Source organism: Orycteropus afer, unplaced genomic scaffold (genome assembly GCF_000298275.1).
Source record: "Orycteropus afer afer isolate SDZICR_OR568_19922 unplaced genomic scaffold, OryAfe1.0 scaffold00048, whole genome shotgun sequence".
Taxonomy (NCBI): Eukaryota; Metazoa; Chordata; class Mammalia; order Tubulidentata; family Orycteropodidae; genus Orycteropus; species Orycteropus afer.
Window position 1 is genome coordinate 11,209,762 of NW_006921635.1, and position 25,039 is coordinate 11,234,800.

The 25,039-nt window shown below is 47.0% G+C and overlaps 1 protein-coding gene across 1 annotated transcript in view; it reads right to left on the reverse strand.

The window, feature by feature from the left end:
- The window catches only part of NOS1 (nitric oxide synthase 1), a 107,393-nt gene that overhangs the window by 61,005 nt on the left and 21,349 nt on the right, over positions 1 to 25,039 (reverse strand). Inside the window, exons 4-8 of the mRNA XM_007938283.1 lie at positions 23,506 to 23,531; positions 7,178 to 7,353; positions 5,694 to 5,839; positions 3,153 to 3,315; positions 1,143 to 1,235 (exon numbers count right to left, since the gene is read on the reverse strand). Coding sequence (XP_007936474.1) covers positions 1,143 to 1,235; positions 3,153 to 3,315; positions 5,694 to 5,839; positions 7,178 to 7,353; positions 23,506 to 23,531 — 604 coding nt within the window. The remainder of the gene's footprint in view (positions 1 to 1,142; positions 1,236 to 3,152; positions 3,316 to 5,693; positions 5,840 to 7,177; positions 7,354 to 23,505; positions 23,532 to 25,039) is intronic.

Consider the following 25,039-nt stretch of genomic DNA (forward strand, 5'->3'; position numbering starts at 1 on the left):
TTTTTTTTTTTTTTTAAAGAATCAGCTGAATTCTTTCTTTAATACAAGATTTCATTAAGACCTCCAACAGATAGTTGAAAAAAAGTGGAGGTGGACCAGTTGAAGCGGGAGGGGGGCGGACTGTGGCCAACAGCCCCACGTGCCTGGCCTGTAGTCTGTAGTTCACCTCTCCCCAACATCACCACCTCACAGCACCATTTGAAAGCCATCTGAATAGCTCATATGCTCCTTGAGGACCAAGATCTTGACCGGGGAGGTTCTTAGATGTTCTCTGAGAGTGAGGTCTTTAAGGAAAGATACCTAAATACCAATTCTCCATCCAGTCCCTGGGCTTAGATTATGGGCCCTTTTCCTACTGACTCAGACCACTGGTAACACTGTTTTCTTCTCAAGGAAAAGACACATCCAAGAAGATCCATGATTAATGCAAATAAACCACATCTGACTGCACTCAGTATAGCCCAGAGACTTGTGGGAACATCCCTGCTTTGGCCACTCATGGCCCCGAGATGGGGCTGGTCCTTAGCAGCTGGGAACAGATGCTGGGGCAGGAATGAGCAAGCAGGATTAACAAGTGTAACATCTGTCTGTGGGCCCCAGCTGTTCCCTTCCAGCTGCTCATCTCCCAGCTAAGGGGCACCCAGGGTGGAAGCTACCAGTTCCCTTAGATGCCGTCCTCCTGGCCTGCTTGCCAGAGCTTTGTTCTTCATATCGGGCCAAGAAGAGTCCCCAGTGTGAGCCTGGCTTGCTGGAACTTAAAGGAGTAGTGGGAAGGGAAGTTGCCCTTTAAACCAGAAAAGATGCTGAAGCAGCACAGGCAATGAATGGGAGGTGGTAAAGCAGGTTACCCTGTTCCTCTTCCCGAGAGTCTGGAAAATCCCTTCCTGCTCACTGGGTGGTCAATCCTGAAGAATGAGTTACACATGGTTTTTATTTCGGTAGCTGTGCAAACTACCCTGGAGTCTGCTTCTCCCAAAAGAGGTGGCATTGGGGGGTTGGACCATGGGTACCAGACCTCTGCCATCCTGGCCCATCTGCCTGGGAGGGGCAGCATTTCCCTGACAGAAGAGCCAACTGCAGACTCAAGGATCAATGTTCTGGGGACATCAGCCCCCTTCCCAACTTCCCAGCTGGCCAGCTCACCTGAGGTTCCCTTTGTTGGTGGCATACTTGATGTGGTTGCAGATGTAGTTGTACATCCCATGAGCCGTGGTGCAGTCTCGGGCATCGAACACCTGGAAGAGGTGCATTGTGGGACTGATTGCTTCCTCCTTCCCTCCTACGTCCCTGGTGCAGCCTTGACATTTTAGGGGAAGCTAGAGTCTGCTCTAAGGGCTACCCCACCGGGGTCCTGTACTGGGCTTGTAGAATAGCTATACACCCACATCTCACTTACTGACATGGTTTGGCTCCAAATATCAGGCTGTTACACAAAAATCAGCATTATGTGAAAATGGAGGAGGATCACATCAGCTCACGAAATGAAGGACGACTGTAACTGCCAAATGACGTCATTACATGACTGTCAACTTACATCATTACATAACTGCCAAATTACTGAGAATTTATGGCCCAGCCAAGCTGACCTTAACCATCACAGCCAGCATTACTCTTACCTTGGCATTTGTTACTGTCAGACATATGCTGTTATTGTGCAAAACAGTTAAATAGATTTTTCTTTTCTTTTCTTTACAATTGTGGTCCATATGAAATGTCAGATAATGATAGTTGATAAGTGAGGAGTAGGTATATATATACATATAGATAGAGATATTTATATAATATATAAATATAACTATATGATAGATAGGACCTCTGGTAGCGTGGTGCCTAAGGCACTTGACTGCTAACCAGAAGGCTGGTGGTTCAAACCCACCAGCCACTCCTTGGAAGGAAGGTTGGGCAATCTACTTCTGTAGTGATACTGCCTTGGAAACCCAAGGAGTGGTCGCTATGAGTTGGGTCTGACTTGATGGCACACAACAACAGCATATGATAGATAGACCCCATCTTTGTTGAGTCAATTCCAACTTATAGTGACGCTATAGGACACAGTGGAACTGGCCCATGGGGTTTCCTAGGGTATAATCTGTATGAGCACAGATCGCCAAGTCTCCTCTTCCTTGGAGCCACTGGTGGGTTTGAACTACTGACCTTTCAGGGCCACCACAGTGCCACTAAGGCTCCTGATATATATATATGTGTGTGTGTATGTTGTATATGTGTGTATATATGTATGTATATATGAGTTGGGGCTGACTCGATGGCATATAACAACAAATGTATGTATGTATATACATGTGTGTGTGTCTATATATACACATATACATACACACATATATGTATATATATAAAATATAAATCTATCTATCTATCTATCTAATCTACCTTAAAAACCTCAGTCAATCAGACCAGGAACAGCCCTTAATGGTAGGCACAGAGTATAAATATGTATGAGAAAGGGGTGTTGGGTAGAAGAGGGAATTTTAATGAGCTAGTTACATACACTGTTAGGTGATTAGGTATTAAAAAACAACCCAGACCAAAACAAGTCAAACAAAAAGCCCTGAATCTGATAATATGCTACTCACAATTTTACTCCCCAGAGGGGGCGTATATACTAAGGGACACAAAATCTAATGCTTTCGAGGACTAGGCAGATAATATAAGTAGGCAAAGAGAGAAGGTGTGAGACAAAAGGGAACGGTGGGGTCTGTGGTAAACTGGAGTATATAAACCCTACTAAGAGACAGCCTGGTAGCATGGTGGCTAAGGCACTTGACTGCTAACCAGAAGGCTGGCGGTTCAAACCCACCAGCCACTCCTCGGAAGGAAGATGGGGCAATCTACTTCCGTAGTGATACTACCTCGGAAACCCAAGGAGGGGTCGCTATGAGTCGGGTCCAACTCGACGGCACATAACAACAACAATAACAAGAGATAGTCATTTTTAAAAAAGCACTGTACTGGATAAATAAGATGTGACTGTAGGTCAGACTCGGCTATGGTCTGAGAATTTAGGACCCCACGATCACCATCTGAGAGGACATCATGGCTATCAGGTTCCTTGGTGGGATCTGACCCATTTGAAAGGCCCATCCTCCCCTCCCCCTTTGGAGGGCTCTTCAAGGTGTCTGAGCCTCCCTGCCCACCTGCAGCTTAGACCACTGGATCCTGCCAACACAGCGGGAGGCGTTCCGCCAGGCGTGCTTGGCCCCGTAGATGAGTTCCGTGTCCTTGAGCTGGTAGGTGCAGGTCGTCTCAATTTCTTTGCTCACCTCTTCCAGCCTTTCCATGTGAGCTTTGGAGCCAAATCTGAGTGAGGAGGGAAGGGACATGGGAGCATCACCTCTCACCTCAATTAGATGTTAGTTGGAGGCCTACAGCCACAGAAAGTCCTAAGTGGATTTCTGGACACAGTAGTTTGAGCATGAAGCAGAGATTGCAAACTCAAATACCCAGAACAGCCTGGCAGTATATATGCGACTGGACCAGCATGGTGGGGACTGTGACAAAGAGCAAGCCCATGCCTTGTCCAAGGTGGGCTGCCCTGACTCTTCTCCGACCAGTCACTGCCTGGTAGGAATGGGAGAGAGCCCAGTGTTGCCAGATCTTCCAAGAGAAATTGAGATCTGATTTTTAATGGGAACACTTGCAATTTTAAAAAATAACTAATTCAATTTATTTATTTGGTGTTGAGAATATACATAGCAGAACATACACCAATTCAAAGTTTCTACGCATGCAATGCGGTGGCATCAATCATATTCTTTGAGAGGTGCGACCATTCTCTCAGCCTCCTTTTCTGAGCTGTTCCTCCCCATTAATGTAAACTCACTGCCCCTAAACTTCCTATTTAATCTTTCAAGTTGCTGTTGTCACTTTGATCCCACAAATTAAAAAAAAAAAAAAAAAGCCCAACGAGAGAGAAAAATAGTTTCTCATAGTTCAGCTAAACTATTGTTTGGTTTTAAGGAGACTCCAGGGAATGCTTTTGGTTTAAGGCTTAAAGATTATCTCAGGGCAATAGTTTTTTGGGCTGGAATTTTTCTAATTTTTAATTGATGGTAATGATTTCAATTTCAGAACGCTAAAAAAATCAATATAAAAAATGTAGGCTTCCCAAAAAGTCCGCTGTGGTTACCAAAAAACCAAAAAAAAAAAAAAAAGACTGTGGTTAGGTGCCATCAAGTCGATTTTCGACTCACAGCTGCCCTACGCGTGACAGTACAATTGCCCCAAAGGGTTTCCTATGCTGTAATCTTTACAGAAACAGATTTATCACTGGGTGGCTTCAAACCACTGACTTCCTGGTTAGCAGCTGAGCAACCACTGTGACACCAGGGCTCCTTCCAAAAAAGTATACAGAATCCTACAACCAACATCGATGTCCCAAGACAAAGAAATAAACAAATCCGGCTACAGTTTCTTGGGGAATCATAGCCTACTCTCTCCCCAGACGAGCCTGCTACCTCGAACCTGGCATTTTCCATTCGTATGCACTTATGCTTCCTTGATGTTCCTAAACTACGTATAGCTTTGCTCTGCGTGCTTTAGGAGTTTATATAAATGGCGCTATGCTGAACGTGTCCTTCTATAACTTGCCCCTTCTCTCTTTTGTTCAAGGTCATCGGTGAGCTTCAGCCTCATAAACACCCAGAGCTTTATTATCAGAGTCCCTGAGTGGCCCGAATGGTTAGCGTGCTCAGCATTTAACTAACATTTTGGAAGTTTGAGTCCACCTAGAGGCTCCTTAGGAGTTCTAGTAGCATAGTGCCTAAGGCACTTGACTGCTAACCAGAAGGCCGGCGGTTCAAACCCACCAGCCACTCCTCGGAAGGAAGGTTGGGCAATCTACTTCCGTAGTGATACCACCTCGGAAACCCAAAGAGGGGTCGCTGTGAGTCAGGTCTGACTCCACAGCACGTAACAACAACAACAGAGGCTCCTTGGAAGGAAGGCTTGGTGATACACCTCTGAAAGTCAGCCACTGAAAACCCTCTGGGACACAGTGCTATGGTGACACACACGGGCTTACCATGAGTCGAAGCTGACTTGACAGCAACTGCTGACAGCATTTTCTTACCTGGAATATACTACAAAGTGTTCATACCTCCTGCTGTGGATGGAGTTGAGGTGGTTTCCTGTAGCTTCTTTCACTTTAGTTTTTTCCTATTATAATCAATATTGCAGTGAGTATTTGTATGCATACCTTCGTATGAACATGGGTGAGAGTTCCTCTAGGGTGTATACCTGTTGTTGTTGTTGTTTGCCGTCAAGTCGGACTCGACTCATAGCGACCCCTTCTTGGGTTTTTGGGGCAGTATCACTACGGAAGTAGAATGCCCAACCTTCCTTCCGAGGAGCGGCTGGTAGGTTTGAACCACCAGCCTTCTGGTTAGCAGTAAAGTGCCTTAGGCACTATGCCACCAGAGCTCCCCTGGGTGTATACCTAAGGTATGGAATTGCTTGAAATATTTCAAAATTTAAGCAAAAGTTTACAGGACAAAGTAAACATCCTGAGCCATATGTGGCCCTTGGATCACCAGTTTTTAACCTCTAGCATTCACAGGCACACGGGCATTCTGTATTCAGGCCTTGGTTCAATTCTCTGTGAAGTTAAAGCTCAAGTCTTTGTCCCTAGCCCTTAATAATAATGTACCCCAGACTCCCCAGAGTCAAGATGAACTTGCCTTTTAATTGACGAGTAATACTGATCAATAAACTCTTTGGCAAGAGGAAAGAGCTTTTCTTTTGGGCGAACTTCTTCGGGCTTTCGCATCTGCTGAGAAGGGAGCATGATGGAGCCCATACAGATGTGCTCGGAGCATCCAGATTCCTAGAAGGACAAGAGAGGGACCTGGCCATCACTTGGTTTTACTGAAGTATGGCATGTGTTAGTCTGTGAACTTGAATTCTGACATTTGTGGTAGAGTTTGGCTGGACCTTAATTCCCAAACAGTTCCTCAAGTACCAGCTTCTGATCATTGTCGGACATGGCCATCAGCCTGGGTAAGGGGCAGTAAGTGGCATGTTAAGGTTGTGAAGGTGTTTGCTTAACTTAGGGGAACAGGGAATTCCTGGTAGGCATTCTGTGGCATCAGAATCTTTGGTCCTGAATTCCAAAATAGTTTTTGAGCCCACCTGGATAAAGTGGCTGAGTCACCATAGTAGCTGAGTTACCACAGTAGTTCTTTTGAATACATATATGGTAGACTGATTGAGAAACTGGCCCCAATTCTTCCCCTTCTTGTATTCACATCCTTCACAATGTGACTTTAGAGCTTTCCCCAATATGTAGAGCTAATCACCTATTCTTTGAATCAGAGCTGGCTCTGACCGGAAGAACATGGTGGAAGCGGCACTGTGCCAGTTTCAAGCCCAGGCCTCAAGAGGTCGTGCATGCTTCTGCCCGTTCTCTCAGAAGCGTATAAGCACCTTGTGAACAAGCCCAAGCTAGCTTGTTGGAAGACTAAACATCACACGAAACAGCATTGAGTTCTCCCTTCCAGGGCCACCCAAGACTGGCCAGCCCTTAACTGAACCCTCAGACACATGAGCAAGGCCAGCTGAGAAGAACTGAGTCTAGTCCAAAGCAGCAGAACCACTCACCAACCTGTTGATGTTTGAAAAATAATAAATAATAATAATAATAAATAAGGGTAGTGGTTTTAAGGCACTAGGACATTTTGTTACACTGCAATAGCTAACTGATACAACATTCTTCCAAGAGGCCCTCTTTCAACAAAAACGTGAGGCAACAGGTTGACTTGTGGACTGTTAAAAATACGATATGAAAACTCAGAGGACACACTGTGGAAGCAAGGGAAGGGCCTGTCCAACACTCCGTCAGTGTTCAGACAGACAGACAGACAAAGAGAATGTATGCAGAGCCAGTGATGCCCCTTAGAGTCTATGTGTACTACAAAGTACACACATAAAAAAGTATTTATGTAACTGAGTGCATCTCCACCCATGATTCTCAACTGGGTGATTCCTTCCCCAGGGGACATGCTTTGTTGTTACAACTTGGAGAGCGTGTAACAGACATTTAGTGGGCAGAGACCAGGCCTGTTGCTAAGCGTCTTGCTCCCCCACAACAAGGAAGTACCCAGCCCCACATATGGACAGCGCTGAGGCTGAGCATCCTTGGCCGATACCCTGTGGGGATACTCACCAACGTGGTCTTAAGGTGCAGGGTGTCCGTGAGAACCACGTCAGTCTCCCAGTTCTTGACCTTGAGGAAGCGGGGGCACTTGGAGGGGCTGCCGTTCTTGGTGGGGGACTGTTTTTCTGAGGCCGGGGGCTGCAGGAGAGGGTGCAGAGAGAGCGTTAAGCAAGGTCCTGAGAGGACTGTACAATTCCACTCCTGGGACTTGGAGAGCCTTGTTCCTCCTGGACTCTGCCTGAGTCATCTGCTACCTGCACACAGAGAAAGGTGGCCTCCTCCCAGCTGCACACATGCGTGCAAGGTGGCCAGCAACCTGGTCCCTCCACCCTGCAGAAGGAGGCACCGTGGAAGGCTTGGTTCTGGAGAAAGCTGTCAGGAACTCAGAGGTGGTCTCCCAGTGTCTAGCACAGGGTCTGGCACATAGTAGGTGCTCAATGGATGTTTGTTGGATGAATAATGACTGAAAGGACATCGTCAGCCTCTCTGAATGCTAAAAGCTCTCAGGAATGAGGAATTAAACCTAGGACTTTGTCAAGTTTCTTGGATTTCTGGACCTTCTTTCTACAGCTCAAACTCACCATTCCTGGCAAATGCAATAGAACACAAACCCAGAAAAAACAAACTCACTGCCATCGAGTCATTTCTGGCTCATAGCAACCCCCATTGGGTTTCTGAGGCTGTAAATCTTTACAGAAGTAGATTGCCCAGTCTTCCTTCTGTGGAGCAGCTGGTGGATTTGAACCACCGACCTTGTAGTTAACAGTCAAGTCCCTTATCCACTATACCACCAGAGCTCCAACAGAACACAGAAAGGTGAATTGGAAAGTTTTGAAGCATAGAATATTTTCCCCAATTTTCAAGCTTCTGCCTTTCCAAAATGCCAAGCTTGTTCCTGCCTCAAGGCCTTGGCATTGACTATTTCTTCTATCTGCAACACCTTCAGTCCCCACTGGTCCTCACCTCTGTGAAGAAACTGCTCATAGGTGAAGTGGGGTCAGTCTCAGGTTGGCCAGTGTTGGCCAATCAGATCTGTGTTAGACCTCATTGATAAGGATCACATTCTGTCCTGGATGTTTCTGAGAAGTTGTCTATCTGTCTGGCACAAGGTGTGGCCCTGCATCAGACAAGTATCGGTAGTTAAGGGACAGTAGTGGGCACACCCTGACGCAGTAGCCAAGCAAGGGAGGCATGAAGACAAGCCAATGTCGAGTGACCCTCTGGTCGAGGAGTAAAGCAGAAGGCAGTGACATTCAACAAATATTCACTGAGCACCTACTATGTTCTAGGCTCCAAGAATTGACAGAATACCCATTGAGATGTTTCAACAGATGGATCCAACACCGGAAGTGCACACTCACTCACGTCAAGACTTTTGGAAGGCAGCTACCTGGCCAAACAACTGGAACAGATCCATATTTGTGCCCATTCCATAGTAAAGTGATCCAACAGAATGTGGAAATTATCAAATAATATCATTAATTTCACAGGCAAGTATTATTTTACTATCAGAAGTAGACTGCCAGGCCTGGAGGCTGTGCTGGAACCTGTCCACCCTGGGTGACCCTGCTGGTATTTGAAATACTGGTGGTATAGCTTCTAGCATCACAGCAACACACAAGCCACCACAGCATGAAAAATTGACAGATGAATGTTGGCTCGCTCTCTATTAGTGGAAAATATTTGCATTTTCCTTCTCTGACAGGTTTCTGTGTTACATAGGTTTCAGCTTTTGCAGGTTTTACTATATTATTATTATTGCCACTACCAGTACAACTTCCAATACTAGTATGATTACTGCTACTCCAAGTATCATTAAGATACGACTACCATACTTGGCGGGAGCTCTGGTAGCATAGTGCCTAAGGCACTTGACTGCTAACCAGAAGGCTGGCGGTTCAAACCCACCAGCCACTCCTCAGAAGGAAGGTTGGACAATCTACTTCCTTAGTGATACTGCCTCGGAAACCCGAGGAGGGGTCTCTATGAGTCGGGTCTGACTTGACAGCACATAACAACAACAACAACCATACTCGGCAGCATCAGAAGGAGGATCTGGATACATTCTTCCTTTACTCCCCAAACTCTCTGCATGCACTTTCTATCCTGCTGGACTCTCAACTATTTTACCTATTTCTCCATATGAAGCCACATACATATAACGCCACTGCCTTTGAAGGCCTGGACAGACAGTCTCAAAACATCTTTTGGATTCCGTCTGCCAGCAGCCGTGTGGTGATGGATGGCGAGTCTGGGCAGATCTGATGAATTCCTCTGATGGGGCTCACATCCTGCATCCTTGAGAAAAGAAATTCTAGCTTGCCAGTGTGGAAGGCACACGAGCCTTCCTGCCTAAGCACCGGGCTTCACTCTGTTGGTGCAGAGACTCTAATGCTCCCATGAACACCAAGAACATAGGGAGGATCACAGACAAGGTGTTGGCGTTGGGGCTGGGCTCAGGACCTGGGGGGTGGTGGGAGAGCAGACTGGCGTGAAGTGTAGCATGACAAGAGAGGAGGTGTGGGGTGTGGCTGGTGGGTGGGGAGCCCGCCCACTTCATTGCCAGGGAGCAGGAGGCTCGAGCTCACAGGCCTAATGAAAGAGGCCATCTGTTGAGGTTCCAGATGTGTGCAGGGTGGTCATTAACGGCCCAGCAATTGGCTGCCTGCACTGATCAGCGCCTCCCTGTGCCCTGGCTTCACTGGATTGCATGCTTGAAACTAGACATTAGCAGGCCTCTGGCAGGGCTGTTGTACTTTAGGCTTTGATGTTTTAATTAGCCCGCAGTAATATTAGATGACTCAGGAAGGGACCAACGGGGAGATTAATATAGTAGTCAGGGGCCCCCGTAGGCAGGATGCAAATGGCTTTTCTGAGTGGGGACCACAGTCCTGGCACTGAAAATGCAGATTGAGTGGCCCTTGTGAGGTTCTTATGTGAGGACAGGGCTCGAGTGGGTTTTAGGCTCTGGCTACACTTACAGGTTACGGGATAGGGATCTGAGCTAGAACGATGCAAGTTTCTCAGGAGGGGAAGACAGTGGCTGGCTGGCCCTGGGCTCTGTGGGAGGGTTCCCTGGGACTCCTCTTCCTAAATTTGCAAAGGAAGCTCTGAGCTTGTGGGCATTTCAGAGGCTCTGCCAATTCGTCTTTGCCTGCAGAGTCCTTGGGGACCTGCTAGGAAATGGTCTTGCCGTCTAAGCCCAAGAGGAGGTAGTGAGTTGAGGTCATGGTAGCCTGGAGCCTCAGCCGAGAACTCTGCTTTGTAGGATCCCTGAGGCTCTGACTCTCCACTCCCTCTGTGTCCCTCCTTCTTTCTTTCCATCAACAACTGTATACTGAGTACCTGCTATATGGAGTCCCTAAGTGGTGCAAATGGTTAACAAGCTCAGCTGTGAAACAAAATGCTGGCAGTTCCAAGTCCACCCAGATGTGCCTCAGAAGAATGGTCTGGCAATCTACTTCCAGAAAACCAGCCATCGAAAACGCCGTGGAGCACCGTTCTACTCCAATTCACACGGGGTCACCAGGTGTCAGGGTTGACTCAATGACAAAGGGTTGACTGGAGCCATACTAGGTGTCAGGGACTTATGTTCTAGGCAGGAGTCCCTGTTCTCATGATGGAATCTGGAAGAGCCTCTTACAGCTGCTTGCTCTGAAGCAGAGGTTAGCAAACTCCAGCCCTGGGGCCCAATCTGGCTTTCTGCCTGTTATGATATGGCCCATGACCCAAGAACAGCAGGTACATTTTTAAAGTGTTGAATAAAAATCAAAAGAAGAATATTATTTCATGACACATGGAAGTTATAGGAAATTCAAATTTCAGGGTCCATACAAAGTCAAACTGGGTCCCAGCCATGACCATTTACTTATATATTGTGTCTGGCTGCTTTTTCGCTACAACTGCAGAGTGGAGCCATGATGGAGATGAAGACTGTATGGTCTTCCGAGCTGAAAATACTTACTGTCTGGCCCTTCCCAGAGAAAGGTTGCTGGCTCTTGCTTGAAAGGACTGAATTCCTGTGTCTCAGGTGTCTGCTGAACTATCACTCCACTAGAAATCTTTCCTGATCATTCTCTAATAAAACAGTGTCCCACCTGTTATTCTCTGACCTCTTTCTTCTCTTGACATTTTTCTTCATAGCACTTACCACTGCCTGCAATTATTGTGCATGCATGTCCTGTGTATGCACATATCTACAGCATATGGACATACATGCATCTATATCATCCATAAGGAACTCTGGTGGCGTACTGCCTAAGGCATGTGACTGCTAACCAGAAGGTTGGTGGTTCAAACCCACAAGCTACTTCATGGAAGGAAGATGGGGCAATCTACTTCCATAAAGATTTACTGCCTCAGGAACCCAATGGGGGTCTCAATGAGTTGGAATCGATTTGATGGCAGTGAGTTTGCTTTGGTTTTTTGTTTTAGCTTCATATTTATATATCTGCATCATATAGAAGGAGCTCTGGTTGCACAACAGTTAAAGCATTCAGCTGCTAACCAAAAGGCTGAGTGTTCAAACTCACCAGCCACTCCATGGGAGAAAGATGAGGCAGTTTGCTTCTGTAAAGATTTATAACTCTGGAAACCCTATGGGGCAGTTCTACTCTGTCCTATAGGGCCACTGTGAGTTGGAACTGACTTGATAGCAGTGGGTTTGGTTTTTTGAGAATATACATAGTGGTTCAGGAGCTCTGGTAGCGTAGTGCCTAAGGCACTTGACTGCTAACCAGAAGGCTGGCGGTTCAAATCCATCAGCCACTCCTCAGAAGGAAGGTTGGGCAATCTACTTCCATAGTGATATTGCCTCGGAAACCCAAGGAGGGGTCGCTATGAGTCGGGTCTGAGTTGGTGGCACATAACAACAACAACATAGTGGTTCAGTGGAAGAATTCTCACCTTCTGTGTGGGAGATGTGGGTTCAATTCCCAGTCAGTACACCTCCCATGCAGTCACCATCTGTCTGTCAGCAGAAGCTTGTGTGTTGTTACAACGCTGAAAAGGTTTCAGCGGAGTTTCCAGGCTAAGACAGAGTAGAAACCAAGCCCTGATGACCTGCTTCCAAAGTTCAGCCAGTGACAACCTTACGGATCACGACAGCCCCATCGGCCAGCTGGTCACAGGGATGAAGCAAGACCATTCTGTCGCACATGGGGCCACCAAGGGTTAGAGCCAACTCCATGGCAACCGACCACATGCACATTTAGACATGGATCTATTTTTTCTGCCTACCCGTTGCTCACTCTGCTCTACCCTCAGCTCCTAGGACAGTGCCCAGCTCACAGTGCATGGTCAGTAGAGATGAGAGGTTTAAATCAATGTCAAGACTGTGGGATCACTTAAAAGGCAAGGAGTTTGCTCTTAATTTAGTAGAGAATGGGGAGCCCCTGAAGCTGTCTATGAGGGACTGATGAAGCCTTGTTTTAGGAAATCCATGTGGCTGCAGGGACCAGAGAAGGGAAAGCTGAAGGCAGAGAGACCAGGCAGGAGGGTGTGGCAAGAACGCAGGAGAGGCCAGGAGGGTCTGAAATTCAGCTGCCGCAGGTCAGGAAGGGAGGAGCTGGAGAGCAGGGTGCCGGAAGCAGAGAGGAGAGCCTCGGGGTGGGAGAGGATGGAGGGAAAAGGAGAAGCCAACCTTGACTTGGAAGCTTCTGGCCTGGGTAGGCGGGAGGATGGTGAGTCTGTTAGCTGAAGTTGGGACTTCAGGGGCAAGAGCAATGTTGGCAGGTGGGGGTGGGCATTTTTTCAGGCCTCAGAAACAGAGGCTGTCTCAGTCTGGAAACTCTCAGAGAAACCAGGACTCAGAGCTTGACAGCAAGGGAGGGAGAGAGGAAAGTACTTGTGAGACACACTAGTATCTCAGGAGCTAACATTGAATGAGTCAAGTAGCTTCCTTTTCTTGTACTTTGGGTCCCAGTGGCTGCTCCTGCATGACTGGCCCACAGCAGCCTACTCTGCTTGGCTTGTCCTAAGATGAGGGCAGCACGTTGGGGCTGAGCCGGGCAGCAGGCCACCCACACCTGGAGAAAGATGCTACACGCTGTGCCCTTCACTGGGTGCATACCCCCTCCTCAGGGCAGCAAGTGTAACCCAGATATGAGCTGTGGCAAGTCGGGGGCCAGGACCACAGACTCTCACACCCTCAGGTACACAAATACCCATGCAACGGAAAGACTGCTACTTCTAAAACTTAACCAGCTCCTTATGCATTGGTGGTGGGATTGGAAAACGGTGCAGGTGCTGTGGAAAAGTTTGGTGCTTCCTCCCAAAAGTAAAACACAGAATGATGGTATGTATGACTCAATGATCCCAGTCCTAGATGCACATGCTAAAGATTTAAAGCCAGGCATGCAAACAAACACATGCACACTAATGTTCACTGCTCTTGGAAGGAAGGTTGGGCAATCTACTTTGATAGTGATACCACCTCGGAAACCCAAGGAGGGGTCACTCTGAGTCGGGTCTGACTCGATGGCACATAACAACAACAACAACGTTCACTGCTAGTGGTGTAGCACCTAAGGCATCTGACTGCTAACCAGAAGGCTGGAGGTTCAAACCCACCAGCTACTCCTCAGAAGGAAGATTGGGCAATCTACTTCTGTAGAGGTATCACCTTGGAAACCCAAGGAGGAGTCATTGAGTTGGAACCCTTGATGGCAGTGAATTTGTTTATTTATTTATTTTGAATGTTCAGTGCAGCACTATTCACAATAGCCAACAAGTGGAAGCAACCCAAGTGTCCTTCAACGAATGAATAAACAAAATGTGGTTTCATCCATACCATGCAGTGTTAGTCATAAAGAGAAATGAAGTCCTGATACACGCCCCAGCATGGATGAACCTTGAAAACATGATGCTGAATGAAATTAGTCATCACCAAAGGACAGGTATTGTATGATCTCACTCATATGAAATATCTCGAATAGATAAATGGTTTAGGGGTAGGAGGGAAGGGAAGTAGGGGGAATCGTCTCTTAGGGAACACGGTGTTTCTGTTAAGAGTGATGGGAGATTTTGGAAACAGACAATGGTTATGATTGCATAACATGGTGAGCATCATACATACTGAATCTTACATGCCTGGCTACCAATGCCAACTGCTCGGAAAGGGATCAAAACCAGAGATCCTGGAGAGTGAGAGGAAAAATGTGAAACAAAATTCAAAATCATAAGAATGACCAGAATTACTGGTCAGATAAGAGACTGGTGGAATCCCCAAGATTATATAGCCTTGGGTTACCCTTTGGGCCTAGAAATGGACTCACTTCCATGGATTGGCTCTCAGCCCAATAGAAGAAAGACTTACATGCAGAACACCTACCCCAGGGTGATGCACCCCTTAGATCAATCAGCCATGAGACATCAGAGGGGCAGCGTTCACATAGAGGGAAAGCTGGGCAGATAGGACTGCAGAGATGAGAAGGGCACAGGGAGCCTGTAGTCGCAGCGAGGGGAGGGGCAGGAGAGTTTTCTATGGCTGGTGATGGTGTTAGGGGCCTTGAAATCAAATGTGCATGAACTGTTGAACGTAAAACAAATCTGCTTTGTAAATCTGCACCCCAAGCATAATAATAATAATAATAATAAAGTTGAAATGGCAATAGTTTTGTTCTCTATATATTCTACCACATACACATAAACACACACACACACAAAATCTTAACCAGCTGTTCTTAGTACTGTGGAGTATAATTTCCCTGTGGTGTACTTAAGTAGTCCCTGGGTGGTACAAATGGTTAAGCACCAGACTACAAACTGAAAGGTTGGTGGTTCAACTTCATCCAGAGACTCCTTGGAAGTGTGGTTCGGTTACCTGCTTCCGAAAGGTCCCAGCCTTGAAAATGCTATGGAGCAGTTTTACTCTGCACACCTGGGGTCACTATGGGTCAGAATGGACTCCACAACCACCACCACCACCAAGTGTGTATTCAAAGCATCATTTGCATTGTGATTTGTTCTTTACTGTAATTCCACAGAAGCTTGAAATGGTTCCTTCTTCCTCTCTCCCCTCCTGATTCAACAATCCATGTTCTATAGTCAGTCCATGCGGAAGATTAAGGAAGGGGGTGTTTGGGAGTTAGACCCACCACCAGTTCTCCAATGGAGGACCCATGGAAGGTAAGGGACATTTAAGTTAGATGCTGACACTTCCCCAAATGTACTTATATGAACAGTCACAGTGATGTCAAGAATAGCCAGAGATGTTACTAGACAACTTGAACCTCGTTTCATTACCAGACCAGTGTATATATGCACTGTGGGCCAATTTCAGTAACGATTTAACTTAAATCATTATTTAATACATGATAAACTAAAACAAATCCTATAATTATCTTGTGACCTGCCCTCATTACATTGCATTGTAGCGTGTGTGTGTGTTTGTTAAAAGTATTAACTCAGTAAATGCTAATATTCAAAAAGCACAACAAGTTTTATGATTATGTTTTAGCTTTTTTTTTTTTTCTCCCCCAGAAAATGGGAAGTTAGCTTGGTTTCTCTTGACCTCTGAGAGTCTCTGTCTGGAGGGGATTTTGGCAACTGCTACCCTTTGCAAACAGAGGAGGAAAAGTGACATTTCCCCAACGTGGCCTCTGTTCATGAAGAATGTGAATACAAGGTGATGCAGGGAATGACTGGCAGAGTGCTATCACTGAGTCCTGAACCAGAATGTCATTGTCCTCCTCAGAAAAAGTTGGTACAGCCTGTATTCAGGAGATAGTTATGCATCACTTAATGCCCACAATATGTTCTGTGAAATAGGGTGGTTGGTGACTTGGACGTTGTGTGAACACCATAACTCAGTCTGGTCCTTTTTTTTTTTTTTTTTTTTTAAAGCTTCTCAAACAAGTTTCATGCCTTAGCAGAAATTGTCAATATGCTGAGATGGATTCGTTTTTATGTTCGGTCCTCAATCCCCAGCATTAGCAATTTCTCCATATCTTACACAGGTCCTTCTCACATTTTCGTCAGCCTCTAGCTTTCAGTGAAGCCAGTCCTTTACCAGCTTGGAGAGTTTTTTCCTTTGTTTTTGAGGATGGTCCTGATTGTCAAGTGCTACAATTCATTGATTTTCCACTTCCATGTTATTTAATAACCTTTTGTTTCACGTTCAAATTGATACTTCTTTGCCTCTTGCTCCTGGTATCACTAGCACTGGTTTTGCTATGTACCCGGAGCCATGATATGCACTTCCAAATAATGTTTTCCAAAGAAAATTAAACAGAGATAAAATGCTACGACACTCAAGAGATTTGTGATACATAGGATTGGATGCTGCTGCCTGTGAGTTGGAGCATACATGGTTATACAGTTAACTTAGATCAAAAGTACAGTACAGACGTAAGCCAGTCACATGGACATTTATTATGACTGTATCAAGACATCTGGATTATAGATTATATGTGTACTAGACCATGATATACCTGGCAGCACTTCGTATACAAGAAGAGACACATGTCTTGCATGTTGGAAGCAGGTGTGTTAACTACATCCCGTTCTCCGACTGGGATTTCTGAACTCTATTATAATCCTATGGGACCACAGATGAATATGTCAGTGGACATTGCCCAAAAAGCTGTTATGTGGTGCATGACTGTATTCGCTATTAAAAACAAACAGTTAGCAAAATATGTGGAAATTCCAGATGGGCTGAACCCAAACACCCGTCCATTCAGGCCTCTTCCTGGCTCTGTCTCTGAGGGCAGGAGAAGAGAGTAGAAAGCCCGTTCCCTGCTGATGTGACCTACAAAGACCCTGGGGTCACTGAGCAGGTGATGACTTGGGTAAAGGGAAGTGAAACATCAGTAAAATTGGATTCTGCTGCCACCAGGGACCAAGGGAGGTTCTGCTCAATAGAGATTTATAAACACTATTTTTCTCGAGGGATCTTTGCTCCTCTCTTCTCCAGAGTCCCTTGGGGATCTGCATAACCCACGAAAGGAGGGAAAAGCCCACTGCCATCAAGTCGATTCCGACTCATGGTGACCCTAAGTTAAACAGACCCAGTGCCATTGAGTTGTTCCTGACTCATGGTGACCTCCATTGGGTTTCCGAGGCTGTAAAGCTCTACGGAAGCAGAAAGCCTCACCTTTCCTCCGTGGAGTGGCTAGGGGGTTCAAACTGCCGACCTTGTGGCTAGCAGCCCAGTGGTTTAACCACAATGCCACTACATCTCCTTGAGAAAGGGGAAGGGGTTGGAAATGCTTGCAGGAAAATCCAACCTGGGTGTCTAACTCTGGCCATGAGCTGGATCAAGGGAAAGCTAGCTCCGTCGAGTAGTTGGGGCAAAAATGAGTTTAATAGCAGCTTATGGCTAGGGATTTGGGGCACCCTTTCACAGAGAGAAATTAATCTCATATGCTTAGAGACAGAGAGGCTTAGGGAAGGGAGCAGTCAACAGACACCCCACAATGTCAGCCAGAATGGAGCCAAGGGAGGCTGCTGAGGCCAACCAGGTGGGCCCTGCTGGTGACCTTAGGGGCACGTCTGTTGTTGTTATGTGCCGTTGAGTCGGCACCGACTCATAGCAACCCCTCCTTGGGTTTCCGAGGCAGTATCTCTACGGAAGTAGGATTGCCCAGCCTTCCTTCCGAGGAGTGGCTGGTGGATTTAAACCGCCAGCCTTCTGGTTAGCTGTCAAATGCTTTAGCCATTATGCTACCAGAGCTCCTTATTACAGTATGGTCACAGCTACATGTGGGTCTGTAGCTTATCCTGGGAGTGGTGTTTCCAGAGGCTGAAACAAATATCTGGTAAGATGATGGCCAGGCTGTGAACTGCTCAAAGGCAGTGATCATGTTCAATTTAATTTCATGTTAAGTAACATTCAGCAAATGCCTATGTTGGGGCCTGGTTTGGGCTAGGCCACTGACATACATTGGCTCACTGCACCCTCACCAGCTTACCACATCCTCCTGGGAACCTCTCTGTCAGATGTGGAAATGGCAGCAGACCAAAACTGTGGCAGTTGAGCCGACTCTGACCCATAGTACCCCCATGCATGTCAGAGTAGAACTGGGCACATAGCGTTTTCAGTGGCTGCTTTTTTTGGAAGAAGACTGCCAGGCCTCTGTTCCGAGGCACCTGAGTGGACTAGAACCTCTGTCTGTTCAGTTAGCAGCTTAGCGTATGAAAGTTCGCACCACCCAGGGACACTTAGAGGTGAAGACTATCTCCAAACTTCCAAGTGAACCAGCACCAGAGCTGGGCTTGGAATCCAGCCCGCTAAGCTCCTGCTTTTCCACCCAGGCCCACCGCTCCTGCCTCTGTGTGGCCCTAAGGCCTGACATACAAGAGGTGTAACTAACATTCGATACATTGATTTGAATGATTGACAATGATGACAATGCAGTTATAAAGGGAAAGAGACACATCACTGTCGTCAGAACCAAGTGAGTGGTCATCTTCCCTTTCTGGGCCACAAGGGTCTCATCTGTAAGATGGGGAGAGTACTTGCTTAGCTGTCTCACAGGGTTGCTGTGTGCTTAAATCGGCAATACTTAGCAATAGAATAACAATAATGATCATAATAAAGATTTATTGAATATTTATTCTGTGCCAGGCCCCATAAAGTTAAAAGTAGGCTCTGGGACTCCATGGCCTGGGTTCAAATCCCACCTACCACTTACGGGTTGTGTGACCCTCATCCAACTACTAAACCCTCTCTGGGTCTCAGTTTCCTCATCTTAAAATGGGGACAGTAATAGATCTACATTAGGGTGGCCTGGGGCCTACAGTGTCTGGCACAGTGCCTGACACTGCTCAATGAGTACTAACTATTATTGTTGATATTAATATTAATACAACCTTCTATAGGCTGAAGGAGCCCCGGGGGCACAGTGGGTAAGCAGTTAGTTGGCTGCCAACCAAAAGGCCAGCAGTTGCAACCTAGTAGCCACTCTGCCAGGGAAAGATGAGGCAGTCTGCTCTTGTAAAGATTACAGCCTCGGAAACCCTATGGGACAGTACTACTCTGTCCTATAAGGTCTCTATGAGTCAGAACTGACTCGACAGCAACAATTTTTTTTTTTTTTTAAATAATAGGTTGGGAATTCCTGGATGGTGTAGACAGTTAAGCTCCTAGCTACTAACTGGAAGGTTAACGGTTCAAATTCACTCAGAGGTGCCTTGAAAGAAAGACCTGAAAAATCTACTTCTAAAAGGTTGCAAGAAAAAAACCAACCAAATAAACTCATTGCCATTGAGTTAATTCCAACTCATAGTTAGCCCCATTGGGTTTCTGATGCTGTAAATCCTTATGGAAGTAGATCGCCCCATCTTCCTCCTTGGAGCAGCTAGTAGGTTTGAAGTGCTGACCTTCTGGTTAGCAGCCAAATGCCTTAATCCACTATGCCACCACAGCTCAGACATTAAAAACCCTGTGGGACACAGTTCGACTGTGACACACACAGGGTCACCGTGAGCTAGAAGTGAGTAGATGGCAATGTTTTTTTTTTTTTTTTTTTTAAATTACTGGTTGAGAGGCAGTGGTGGTCCAATGGCAGAATTCCCACCTCCCATGTGGGAGACCGGGGTTCAAGTCCCAGCAACGCACCTCATGCACAGCTGCTACTCATCTGTCAGTGGAGGCTTGTGGGTTGCTAGGATGCTGAGGAGGTGTTAGCAGAGCGTCCAGACTAAGACCAGGAAGAAAGGCCTGGCAATCTAATCCCCAAAACCAGCCAGTGAGAACCCTGGGATCCCAGCAGTCTGATCTGCAACCGACACTGGCAATGGCACAGCACTTCACCGCATCGTTTATGGGGTCGCCGTGACAGGGGGCCGCCTTGATGGCAGCCAACCACAACAGCACTGGCTGACGTCACTATGCCAGACACGGCTTCATTTCATCCCGCCCCCGACCCTACCAGCCTATTAGCCCCTATTAGGAAACAGAAGCTGAGCATAGAAGCTAATTCACTGCCTATCTCCAGCCAGGAGAGACATCAGCCTGGTCTGACCCCAGAGCTCAGCTCTTGGCTCCAATGTTTTGTGCAAGTGCACCCATGAGGAAAATGGTCACCGAATGCCTGGTGGCACTGCTATCATGGTTACTGTCAGTTTTATCCTGACATGGTTAAGGTGGAGTGAGTCAGGCTAGCCTAGAGGGCTCCCCTGGTGGGCTGGGTATTGCTGAGGGCAGAGCCCTGGCAGGTTTGCCTTCATTCAGACTAGACTCATCAGCTGCCCATCTCAGTGCCAGCTGGCCAAGGGATGTGGGCTTGGGCAGAGAGGGGCCCTGACCCCTTTGATCCCCTGAGGACTGGGGCAGAAATGGCCCAGGAGCCTGTCACCTGCTCTCCACTTGCTCATAATTCGGATCTTTCCAGAGACGTTGGGGTGATGCTGACACCAGTTAAGACAAGAAAGCTTCTCAACAGATCCTGACATTATGAAGCAGCCAGCAAGCCCCTGGTCCCCGGGGTGAGGAAGTGCCAGGCTTCCAATGAGAAGGCGGAGGTCTGGAGGGGTTCCGTATAGCAGTCACCTATCTGATTACCTTCATTAGGGAGAGCTGCAGAGAGAGGCAGCAGGAGATCCCAAATGGAAGTACCCAGGCCTCAGACCCTTCCCACCTATACTCACAAAGGGGTGGATGGATGTTTCATTAGTACTTTTGAAAATAGATGTTCTGCCCCAAGCAGAGAGTGTTTCTGCCCCTTCCCCTTATGATGCATCACACCAGAAAGCTAATCATGCAGAAAACAGATGCTTAATGAGGAAGGGCCACTGAGAAGGGCAGGTGGCGAACGCCATGGTTTTGCAGGGAGCCTGGACAGACAGCATTCCCTCATGCCATTCATCTAGGGCAGTACTCTCAACGGCTGTGATTCTTATGTGAAGGGCCTTTGCTGTCATCGTTAGCGGCCATGATGGTGGCCCCTGACTCATGGCGACCCCATGCTGCCCAGTCCTGCACCACACCCATGACTGGCTGTGGGTGGCACGGCGTGACCCATAGGGTTTTCACTGGCTGATTTTCAGAAGATCACCAGGCCTTTCTTCCTAGTCCTCTGAGCCTGGAAGTTCCACTGAAACCTGTTCAGCATCAGAGCAACCCAGAAGCCTCCACTGACAGATGGGTGGTGTCTGTGCGTGAGGTACGTGGGCTGTAAACCGAACCAGGTCTCCAGTGTGGATGGTGAGCGTTCTGCCTCTGAACCACCAAGCCCTACAGGGCCTTTGAATGGTATCAAAACTCGGTCTGTACCTAGGTGACATCAGCACTGCCACTGATTGAATGGTGTCCCCTAAAAATAGGTGCCAACTCGGCTAGGCCATGATTCTCAGTGGTCTGACAGTTAGGAAATGATGTGATTTGCCTGTGATGTAATGATGTCATCAGCCCTTATGATGTGATCTGATGTGATCAGCCAATCAGTCAAAAGGGGATTAAGATGGAGTATAAAAAACACTGTTACTCAGGTCACAGCCCTGATCCAATGTAAGGGGAAGCTGGGGTGTGACCTACATCACCTTTTATCTTACAAGAGATCAAAGGAGAGAGAAGCGAGCAGAGTGAGAGGGACCTGGCTACCACCAAGAAAGAAGGACTGGGAGCAGGGCCTGGGGTCCCCGTGCAGAGAACCTCCTAGACCCAGGGGAAGACTGATGCCAAGACACATGGAGATTTCCAAGGAGCACCGATGAAAGGAGATAAGGCCCTTCCCTCAGAGCTGACAAAGAAAGCCTTCTCCTAGAGCTGGCACTCTGAATTCAAACTCTAGCCTCCAAAATGGTGAGAGAATAAATTTCTGTTTGTTAAAGCCACCCCCTTGTAGTATTTCTGTGATAGCAGCCCTGTTGTGTTGTTGTTATGTGCCGTGACCCGACTCATAGAGACCCCTCCTTGGGTTTCCGAGGCAGTATCACTACGGAAGTAGATTGCCCAACCTTTCTTCTGAGGAGTGGCTGGTGGGTTTGAACCACCAGACTTCTGGTTAGCAGTCAAGTATCTTAGCCACTATGCTACCAGAGCTCCTGATAGCAGCACTAGAGAACTACAACAGGCCCTAAGGACAATCTAAAAGATCTAATAATGATCCTCGGCAGGAAAAAACGCAGTATGTCAGCTGCTGCTATTCCTTCCTCTATACCACCGTTCCCACACTGTCTTCTAGGCAAACTCCTTCTTGTTCTTTAAAACCAGGTCAAATGCCACCTCTTCTAAATCTTTCCTGATTCCTGCTGAGACACTTATGTTCCCGCAGTGTTCTGTGTCCCTCTCTATTTTAGCACTAATTGTACTTTTCCTGTGCTGGTCTTTCCCACCCTCTGTGTGAGCTTTGACAGTGGGAAGGGCCACTTTTGCTCCTCTTGCTCCTACCTCAGTGTTATGCACACGGTGGGGATGGGGTGAATGTCTGCCAACAGGAGAACCAATTCAGTCCATCTACCAGCCTGGGTCGGATACAATTTGCAAGATGATGTTAAAGACGAGTGTCACAAAATTATCCATACACTGAGCTCTAGTGAGTAGGGACTTGAGACTCACTGGCCCCATGGACACCTGATGCAGATGATTGGTGAGAGAAATGGCCACTAGGTCAAGGGGAAAGTCTCAGCCCTCTGAGACTGACTGAAGACAAGGCACCTCTATGGCTGATTTCCTTGAATTCCGAATAATGAAAACATCAAGGAAGATGGGAATTCCTTCTGGGCCAAAGGGACAGGCCACACCATTCCCTCAGAGAGCTAACAGTCTTCTGAGTCTGGAAGTTCTTTCTCATGTCTAGCCTGCATCAGCTCTGCTTCACTGAAGTCCTATTGCCTTTTTCTCAGTCCCTGGGGGACAATGGGGATGGTGACCAGCCGCTCATCCACTTGCTCCATCTGTTTGATCCTGATCCAGGAAGACAGGTAGTGGCCAGGTCTTTCTTTGGGTAGTTAACAATGTTGAGCTCCCTGCAGATGCGTGAAAGAGTGCAGAATGCATCACCTTTTATCTTGCAAGAGATAAAAGGAGAGAGAAGCGAGCAGAGAGAGAGGGACCTCCACGGCACATAACAACAACACAACAGTGCTGCTATCACAGAAATACCACAAGGGGGTGGCTACAACAGGGAGAAAGGGAGCCTCCTGGAGGAGCTCTAGGAAAGGGGTTTTGAGCAGATCGTGGAGAAGCCAAGTATACGAGGCAGTCTTTCAGGATGGGGAGGACACTGTTTTCCAGTGAATTTCCTCAGCCTTGGAAGCACCTCTGAACCCTGAGGCTGCAGAGGTTCTAGCTGGAGGTAACAGGGCTGTTTTCTTAGCTCCGGAGCTGGGACTCAAACATAACCGAGTGCTTGGGTCTTGGCTTCCTATGGGTTCTATTTTTGAAAAAAAACTCACTGGCACTGAGTCGATTCCAACTCTTAGCGACCCCCATTGGATTTCCAAGGCTGTACATTTTTATGGAAGCAGACCGTTCCATCTTCTGTGGAGCAGCTGGTGGAGTTGAACCACAGACCTTCTGGTTAGCAGGCAAATGGTTTAACCATTACACCACCGGAGGCATTTGGGAAACTGAACTTCAGAAAACAGAGCTGGGATGGTCTCACAGGGCAGTGGTTTTGGTCTTTTCAGGTCACAGACTGTACTGACAATCTGATGATGGGTGTGTGAGTGGATGTAAACCTTAAACGCTGTGGGTCCAGAGCCCCCAAGTCTTACTGAACCCCTCTCTTCAGCACCTCCAAAGTCTCTTCCTCTTTCTCCAAGTAATGAGATTTCCACTATAAAGGAGGACTAAGGCACGTTCTTAACACCTCTCCCTGATGTCTTCATTCATGATGCATGGCAGAGGAGGCTGGTGGTCTTCCTGTTAGTCACGCCCTGCCCTGTGCTGAAATTGAGCCCAGCTTTTTAATCTTTGAAGTTCAAGGTTACGTTTTGCAAGCTGCCCCCTGTAACTGAGGTGCATGACATGAAAAGAAATGGCCCCAGTCCTGCCATTACATGATTTCAGCAGTGACTTGAAGTGTCTTTTTGATGGGGTCAAGGCTTCCTCTGTCCCCTTGCTATAACCTTGACCTCAGGGATTACCAGTGACCAGGAAGTGCAAGCTCTAACTCTTAGTTCTCATAGAGTGGCTGGTAGGTTTGAACTGCTGTCCTTTCAGTTAGCAGCTGAGCACTTAGGATAGGTGGTTTTAAAACAGAACACTTAGTTTGCATTTTAAACATATAAGAGCATTCTTCATTCTCACAAAAAATGCAATCTTTCTCGTCTTCCTGAAAGATGGTTTCTTTCTCCCCTCCCCTTACAATAGGGATATAAAACATATTTCACACCCTCTTAACTACGGTAAGAAAAACAACAGCACTAACGTTACAAAAATGACAGCAGACACTGGAGTTAAAGTCAGTGAGACAACAGGGCGTGATGTGGATTGAGGCAGACTGAAGAGCTCATACCCTGTCTGAAGGGGACAGTTGTTACTCAGCCCATGCTGACTGCTGTCTCATAAGTATATATGAGCTCAGTGTGGTCAAACCATGCACATTTTTTAAGAGAAGCTGTAGATATGATATTTATGTAAAAGTTTGAAACATTGGCAGTCCATTCAGAATGTAAAAGGTCTCTTTGGACAGTACAGCGGCAACATAACAAATCACGTCTGTGGCCTGGGTCTGGCCTGAAGCTTCCTCTTTTTGTTCTTCTTTGTCTTGGGAGAGTTAACTTTATGAAAACACTCCTTTACTGTTAATTAAGGGGAAAAAAATATACAGAAATTTATAACCACATTTGTTCATTTAATCACTAATGGATAATCGTCCCCTAATGCTTTCGAAGGAGCTCTGGTAGCATAGTGCCTAAGGCACTTGACTGCTCACCAGAAGGCTGGTTATTCAAACCCACCAGCCACTCCACAGAAGGAAG